The 7,994-nt window shown below is 42.5% G+C and overlaps 1 protein-coding gene across 3 annotated transcripts; it reads right to left on the bottom strand.

Moving 5' to 3' along the window:
- Positions 1–3,392: 3,392 nt before the first annotated feature.
- RPL39 (ribosomal protein L39) lies at positions 3,393–7,755 on the bottom strand. 3 transcript variants are annotated; one of them, XM_014534179.1, is made up of 3 exons: positions 7,456–7,755; positions 5,614–5,738; positions 3,393–3,643 (listed from the first exon to the last, which is right to left on the bottom strand). In XM_014534179.1, exons 1-3 carry the CDS (start codon positions 7,456–7,458, stop codon positions 3,595–3,597), a joined length of 177 nt encoding a protein of 58 aa, XP_014389665.1. In that variant the 5' UTR covers positions 7,459–7,755; the 3' UTR covers positions 3,393–3,594. The 3 variants fall into 3 exon arrangements, with proteins under 3 accessions (XP_014389665.1, XP_005859493.1, XP_005859492.1); XM_005859431.2 differs by having other exon boundaries at positions 5,614–5,717; positions 7,456–7,751; XM_005859430.2 differs by lacking the exon at positions 7,456–7,755 and adding an exon at positions 7,288–7,383 and having other exon boundaries at positions 5,614–5,717.
- Positions 7,756–7,994: the final 239 nt, after the last annotated feature.

Below are 7,994 nucleotides of genomic sequence, written 5' to 3'. Positions count from 1 at the left end.
AGACATGTCATAATTTGCAAAGATTAAAGACAAAGAGAATCTTAATTTCCCAGGCAAGAAAAAGCTAGAGCTCATCACCACTAAACCAGTATTATAAGAAATGTTAAAGTTCTGGCCAGTGTGGTTCAGTTGGTTGGGCGTCATCCCGTTCACAAGGTTGCAGATTCAATTTCTTTTTTTTAAAATATATATTTTATTGATTTTTCAGAGAGGAAGGGAGAGGGATAGAGAGTTAGAAACATCGATCAGCTGCCTCCTGCACACCTCCCACTGGGGATGTGCCCGCAACCAACGTATATGCCCTTGGCCGGAATCGAACCTGGGACCTTTCAGTCCGAAGGCCGACGCTCTATCCACTGAGCCAAACCAGTTAGGGCCAGATTCAATTTCTGATAGGGGACATGCCTGGGTTGGGAGCATGCAGGAGACAGCCTACCAATGTTCCCACTCCCGTCCCCTCTAAAAATCAATTTAAAAAGGTTAAAGGGTCTTCTTTAAGAAAATAAAGACCAAAAATACAAATCAAGGCCCTGGCCAAGCACCCCAATTGGTTAGAGCAGTGGTTGGCAAACCGCAGCTCGCGAGCCACACACGGCTCTTTGGCCCCTTGAGTGCGGACGCGCACGTACAGCGCGATTGAAACTTCGTGGCCCATGAAACTTCGTGGCAGAAGTCGGTTTTCGACCTCAGCGAACGTAACGTACCTCAATCAGATCGAGGGCGTTTTTAGCAAAGGCCAGCTTAGGAGTACCCTAATTAAGTTAATAACAACGTACCTACCTATATAGTTTAAGTTTAAAAAATTTGGCTCTCAAAAGAAATTTCAATCGTTGTACTGTTGATATTTGGCTCTGTTGACTAATGAGTTTGCCGACCACCGGGTTAGAGCATCATCCCAATAATGCCAAGGTTGTGGGTTCAACACCCCCAATCAGGGCACATACCAGAATCTGTCACTTCCTCTCTCAAAAAATCAATTGATTAAAAAAAAACTATTATATAATATATAAATCAATTGGCAATAAATACACACCAACAATTACTTTAAATACAAATGGATTAAATGCTCCAATCAAAAGACATAGGGTGGCTAAATGGATAAGAAAACAAGACCCTTAAACATACTGTCTACAAGACACTCACTTCAGATCCAAAGACAGAGTGAAAGTAGAAGAATGAAAAAAAGATTATCTCATGAAAATGGAAAGAAAAAAGTTGGGATAGCAATACTTATACCAGACAAAATAGACTTTAATTAAGGCTGTAATAAGACACAAAGAATTCCACTTCTGGGTATTTACCTGAAGAAACCCAAACCAGTAACTTGAAAAGATATATACAACCATATGTTCATTGTTGCCTTTATAATAGCCAAGACATGGAAGCAACCTAAGTGTTCATCAATAGACAAATGGATAAAGTGGTGCCTACATACAGTGGAATATGACTCAGCCATAAAAAAGAATGCAATCTTGACATCTGCAACATGGATGGACCTAGAGTGTATTGTGCCGAGTGGAATAAGCCAGAGAAAGACAAATGGCATATGATTTTAAGTGTCGAATCTAAAGAACTAATGACCAAAACATACACTCAGAAAACATTTTAATGGTTGCCAGATGGGATGGGAGGTTGGGTGAAAAAAGGGTGAAGAAATTAAGTGTAAATTGGTAGTTACAAAATAGTCATGGGGAGGCCCTAACCAGTTTACTCAGTGGATAGAGCATTGGCCCTTGGACTGAAGGGTCTCAGGTGTGATTCTGGTCAAGGGCATGTACCTTGGTTGTGGGATTGATCCCCAGTAGGAGGTGTGCAGGAGGCAGCTGATCAATTCTCACTCATTGATGTTTCTCTCTATCCCTCTCCCATTCTCTCTGTAAAATGTTAAAACCAAAAAGACAAAATATTCATAGGGGACCCTGGGCAGGCAGGTCAGTTGGTTAGAGCATTGTCCTAATACACCAAGGTTGTGGGTTTGTTCCCTAGTGAGGGCACATACAAAAATCAACCAATGAATGCATAAATTAAGTGGAACAAATCAATGTTTCCCTAATAAGATAAACCTTTAAAAAAAGTTATTTAGAAAAGTCATGGGATTGTAAAGTGCAGCATAAGGGATGGTCTAATAACTATGTAGTGTCAGAGGGGACTAGATTAAGGTGATCATTTGGTAAATTATATAAATATGTAATCACTATGTTGTACACCTGAAACTAATATATTGTATATCAACTGTAACTGAAAAATAAAAAAATAACTCTTTAATAGGATAAATTTGAGTAAAGAATTGCCTCAAAATTTTGTCCTACTAAAAAATAATGCATTATTTTTTAAAAAATCATTAAAGTTTTTAATATTAGTGCTACTTTACATTTTTGCAGATCTCTTTAATATTTGCCTTAACAGTAGACAACTAAATTCTTATTTAATCTTGCAGTCTGTTGTGATGTCATGTAGCCTCAAAACTGCTGAGATACATCATTATATACTGTTTAAAAGTCAAGTTCAAATTAAGAGAAACCACATGCCAGTAATTTAAACAAGGAAAACAAAAAGAACTCTAAGGTGTGATGGGATAGTATCTGCTGAAATTAGCTGCTACCTCTGGACCTGAGGGAAAAGTGAATGAGCCCTTCTTCCAGCTGAGATTCAGACCCGAAGAACTCCCCTCTCCCTTGCTGCAGTTCCACCCTAATTCCAAAGCTATGAGGACACCTGCTACTTCCCACCTTCTCCAGGCATTTGACATGGCCTGCATAATGGCCTATTATTAGCCATTTGCATATTATTAGACAAATCCAACTGATTAATCCCAAGTGCTTAGAATAGCACACAGCACATAAATACCCAATACATTTTAATTTCTTTAGTGTCAAAGTATTTTTTTTTAACCATTTAAAATTGCAGAAATCTAGTTCATAGGCCATACAAAATCAGGTAGCAGACCAGTTTGTCAACCTCTGGTTCAGATGATTCCTACTTGTATTGAGGAAGAGCATATAAAGATGCTATTCATTTTAAAAAGAATGTGCTACCCTCAGACACCAGGATAAAAAAATATACTCTCCTCATAACAGAAAGTATAAAAGCCACTAGCCACATGGAGCTATTTAATTACAATAAAAATTTAGCTGTGTACAGGCTCTCGGTTGGAGTGTCGTCCCATGCACCAAAAGGTTGTGGGTTCAATTCCCCATCAGGGCGTGTACAGGAAGCAACTGATTGATGTTTCTCCTTAAAAATCAATAAAAACATATTCCTGGGTGAGGATTAATAACAATAATAAAATAAATAAAACAAAAATTTAAAAATCCATTTCTTACATTAGCCATACCGAAGTACTTAGTAGCCAGAGAACACTTGTGTCATTCAATACAAACCAGAATACAACAGCAGTTTAAAAGATCTCACATTTATTACTGAATCAACCTTCTATTCCAGGAGGAAAAAATCAACAGAGCAAAATCACAAGTTCATTAATCTTCCAATTAAAATGCCCCAACTGTCCAGACAGAAGCATCTTTTCAATCATTTAAGGGTGTAGGCAACCTGGATACAGCATAAATATGTGAGTCATCTCGCATGTGTGATTTCTCATAGACCCAGTTTGGTTCTTCTCCAATGTCTCCTCTTCGAGTTGTACCTACACAGAAGGAAATTCCAAGTTACAAAAACAGTCTGACCTCAATTTAGCTGCTCTCATTCACCACAAACTTTGCCTTTTCATGTACCACAATGTCCTTGAAAGGTAAAGGGTCCAGGCTTTTCTTTCCGTTCACAAGTTTGGAGCTCTTTTTGGAGAGTAAAAAATGATTTGCTAGATGTTTAAGAACTAGTCAAATCAAATTTTTACCTCTCAAAATGATTCCAGGGTATGAAGACACTGGTGCTTATGTGGTACTGAAGCAGCGGGGAAGCTCTCCCCTCCCCAAGTGTACGCTCACCCAACTTTGATTCAACAGACCTGAGGTAGACTTAGACAGAGACATGTATATTTTGAAATACATCAAAAACAGTCATTCCTACATAATGGGTCACACACACACACACACACACACAGTTCACGCATAATTTTTACAATATATCACACTCTCTCTCACTTTAATAGCAAAAAAAAGTGATTTGCAGAGCTAAAGCCATCTCTGAACTGTCCATGTAAGCCTGTCATGATTTTACCCTCATAAAGGCAAAATCAAAATGACCAACATAAGATTTTCTTTCAGCAGGATAATGGCAGTACTTCCACAAAATGAAGCACTGTAATTGCAACCTGCTTTCAATACATTTTAAGTCTGAAGACAGCTGAGTCGATAGAAAAATAATTCTACTGTGCCAATTCTCTGGACCAAAAGTGTGCAATGATAAATATAAAATACTTCCCCAGCTCTAGGAGTTCACAGAGCAAGACGTTAATATTGATAACCGCAGGCACCAAGCTTCACATACATTTCTTTCAATCCTTACAACCCAAAAGCAGGTCCCACCATCATCAGAGAAACTGATGTTCATGTAGCTATGTTAAAAAAAAAAGGGGGGGGGTGCTTTACTATGAATGCCTGATGTTCTCAACAGAAATCCATCAAACTTGTAGAAGGGCTGAGCTGCCAAACAAACCACTTCACCAAGTGCCTCAATGCTCTTTTCTCAGTACTGTATGATGGCAACGCCATGTGCTTTAAATTCTAGTTGCACCTGTAACAATGAGATATCCCCCATACACATTAATATGCATAAATAATAAAGACTACTGTTTAGTACCAAATATACCAAAAGCAGCAAAGTGGTGGCATGTAAGGCTATAGAGGGTGGCGATTTTCACATGGTGCTGTTAAACACACCGCGCTGTCACTGGCAGTGAGCCTTTGGGCAAATCTCATTGATTTTTCATACTAATTTTTCTTTCCCTTCAAGACCTATTTCCAAAAACAAAACAAACAAAAAAACACAACAAACAAATAAAAAAAAACACCTATCTCAAGGTCCATTGGGTCTCCAAAAAGCAGTGGGGTTGAAAGGCATGCAGGAGTTTTAAGGCCTAGTTTTGCCAGGAATTGGCCTAGATGACCTGGGATTGGAAGTACTTTGTAATAATTCTAATGTCTATTCTTCCAAAGCCATCAGTTCAACTACTTCTGCAGTGGCGGGCAATACAGTGGGGCCTTGACTTCGAGTTTTTTGAGATACCAGCTGTCTCTCGGGCTGATTTTTTGCACTGAGTTGACAGAATAATTTGAGTTAACGAGCTCCGTCTCGGAACGAATTAAACTCGTAAGTCAAGGCCTCAGTGTATTCCAATCTTTAAAAAGATAAACACTTCAAAGATGGATTAGGGGAGCATCATGGTCTTCCCTGCTGGGCCGTGCAATGACACAGCCTCCCATATTATGTTCTGGCCCAGTATGAAGACAACTAGGAAATTAACAAATATTGGAGGAGTGTCTACTAAGCCCAGCGGTGGGCTGGGTCATGTCCAGAAATCCAGAGTAAGCACATCAAAAAATTTCAGAGTGGTGGCACAGGATAAATTGGATTGCATACAACTTTTAATTATTTATGACCCCAAAGCAATCTTAAATTTAAAAAAACAAAAACATAGGAGGGTAGTGCCCTTACCTGATTTTATTACCAGTTTTCATCCTAATCCATTGGGGAATAGGCCGATTCTGCTTTTGTTTCTTGGCCAGGAACCTCTTGATCCTGAAAGTCTTGTGGGAAGACTGGGAAGGATATGCAATCAACTTAGAAATATCAGAACTTGCTCAAAATATTCAATCCAACAAACATCTAAATGCTCAATATATACCAAAAGCAACCCCCTAAACTCCAAAACCATCATGCCCTTTGTTTCGTTTCTCGAAACTTCTCTGCAGGCAGGGACCTTAATTCCCATTGTTAAAAAGTCAGGAGGGCCGAAACCGGTTTGGCTCAGTGGATAGAGAGTCGGCCTGCGGACTGAAAGGTCCCAGGTTCCATTCCCGTCAAGGGCATGTACCTGGGTTGCGGGCACATCCCCAGTGGGGGGTGTGCAGGAAGCAGCTGATTGATGTTTCTCTCTCATCGATGTTTCTAACTCTCTATCTCTCTCCCTTCCTCTCTGTAAAAAAATCAATAAAATATATTTTTTTAAAAAAGTCAGGAGGTATGTAACCTGCCCCCAAAGGAAGCATATTAATGTGCAGAGATGGGATTCAAACCCTGATCCTTTCTGTTGAGTCTAGGGCACCCCAAGTCTTCTGGAGGAGGACCACATCAGGGATGGTGAGAGCTGGGGAACTAGGTTTTCAGGAAAGAACACAGCTTTTAGTAAACTAAATAATGTGTAACTTGCAAGTCTGTAAGTCTCAGTACCCTTCTTTGTAAAACAGGAGTATCCCCTCTTTCAAGGCTCATTACAAAAGTAATGAGGGTTTACACAACTTTCCCCACATTCAGTAGATCTACTCTAACCCGCTGATCATTTTGATACTAATTCTAACTCTACTTAAAAATGCAACTTTTCCAAGGATGATTATCCCCACTTCCTTTGCAGCTTTTGGCTTTCATGAAGTACTCGGGTAACCTAACCCCAACCGATGTCCCGGACCCACCCCGTTTGCAGGACAATCTGAAGGAATAGCATGAACGCTCGTCTCAAGTCTGGCTCTTGTGGCCCAACACACCTTTGCATATTAGGGGCCATTTTAAAGAAGGCAAAGACTACACCCATCTCCCAGTTCTCAGTAGTAGTTGTAAATTAAATTTTCCGTCAACCATTAAAACTATAAAACACCAAATACTGATCTTCTCCATACCCAGAAGCCTATGCTCAATTTAAACTCAGGGAACCGTCACAGGAAAAACCCAAACAGTGACTGTCCGCAGTGGGCATCTTACGAAGATGCATACATCTTTGCCCAAATGGCAAAGAGGTTCATATCACAGCGCTCCTTGCTCCAGGAGCTTCCATAGGGTAAAGCTCAAGTCCCTGGAATGACTAAAAAACTCCTGGAAGCGCAAAATGTGGTAGGCTCCTGGCCGCCAACTTAAAAAAAAAAAAAAACTTTACGAAAACCAGCAGCCCCATTCTATTCTCGATGCCAGGTACGTGTCGTAGGCAGCCAGCAGCTGGGCCACGATTGCCGCGTCCTCCCTCCCCCCCCCGCTCTTCTCTCTCTGCCCCAGAATCTTAGTTCGCTCGGGCGACGGGAAGCGGAACCCGCCCGAGGCGGCGGCCTGGCGCACAGGGCTCCCCAGTCAGACCTCGCAGCGCCAGGCAGCCCGCCCCTTCCCAAGGGCTAGATTGCTTACTAGTTTCCCGCCAGGCCCGCCGACTGGAGCAGGGACCAAACTCGGCCTACTCTGCAAAAGGCCTCGAAAAGGCCCCGGCATCTCGGCGCAGCCCGCGGCGCACGCCAACTCCCGGGATCTGAGAACTCGGGGAGCCTCCCCCACGCGGATGGTAAAGGATGGACTTACCATGGTGAGGGAGAGACAAACGCGCGCACCTCGATGGCGGAGAAAGAGAGAGAAGGAAGCGGAAGGACGTATTTAGTGGCACTGACGGGGTGGGGCTATGGGGACTGAGGCGGTGCATTCACCACCCCCTCCGGGCGGGCCCTCCCCTCGCGCGCTCCCAGGGAGCTGTGGGAACGCGGGCTCGGCCCTGGGAAATGCAGTTCGCTTTGCGCGTCTTCTGTAGGTGGGTTCCTTGGAGTCCTTCAGTGTGCCGGGGGGAACCTGTTTCGTGGGTGAGGATGGCAGCGATCATAAACACCTAAGCAGAAGCGCTGGGAGGCCGAGGGAGCGGGGTGGGCGGGTCTAACTCCTAGGGCTGGGGGAGGGACGGCAAGTCTGAGCGCCAAGGGTTTGCGCCTGCGCTTGGGCTGGGAACGCCTTTGCTGAATTGTTTGAAGTGCAGTAGACCCTGGGTCTATATGGTTTTAAACTTTGTGCGTTCACTTATCCTCTGAATCCCGGGTTTCACATCCGCGGACTCAACCAAAACAGTATTTTCC

Source organism: Myotis brandtii, unplaced genomic scaffold (genome assembly GCF_000412655.1).
Source record: "Myotis brandtii unplaced genomic scaffold, ASM41265v1 scaffold126, whole genome shotgun sequence".
Lineage (NCBI taxonomy): Eukaryota > Metazoa > Chordata > Mammalia > Chiroptera > Vespertilionidae > Myotis > Myotis brandtii.
This window is presented reverse-complemented; position numbering and strand designations above follow the sequence as displayed.

Bases quoted from the DNA above. Each gene is read 5' to 3' on its own strand.
- RPL39 (XM_005859430.2), bottom strand. From the start codon at position 7,368: ATGCCGGGGCCTTTTCGAGGCCTTTTGCAGAGTAGGCCGAGTTTGGTC. The intron at 5,718-7,287 runs GTAAGCAATCTA...TATCCTTCCCAG, and splicing joins GCGGGCCTGGCGGGAAACTA to TCTTCCCACAAGACTTTCAG. The intron at 3,644-5,613 runs GTAAGGGCACTA...CCTTCTGTGTAG, and splicing joins AAAACTGGTAATAAAATCAG to GTACAACTCGAAGAGGAGAC.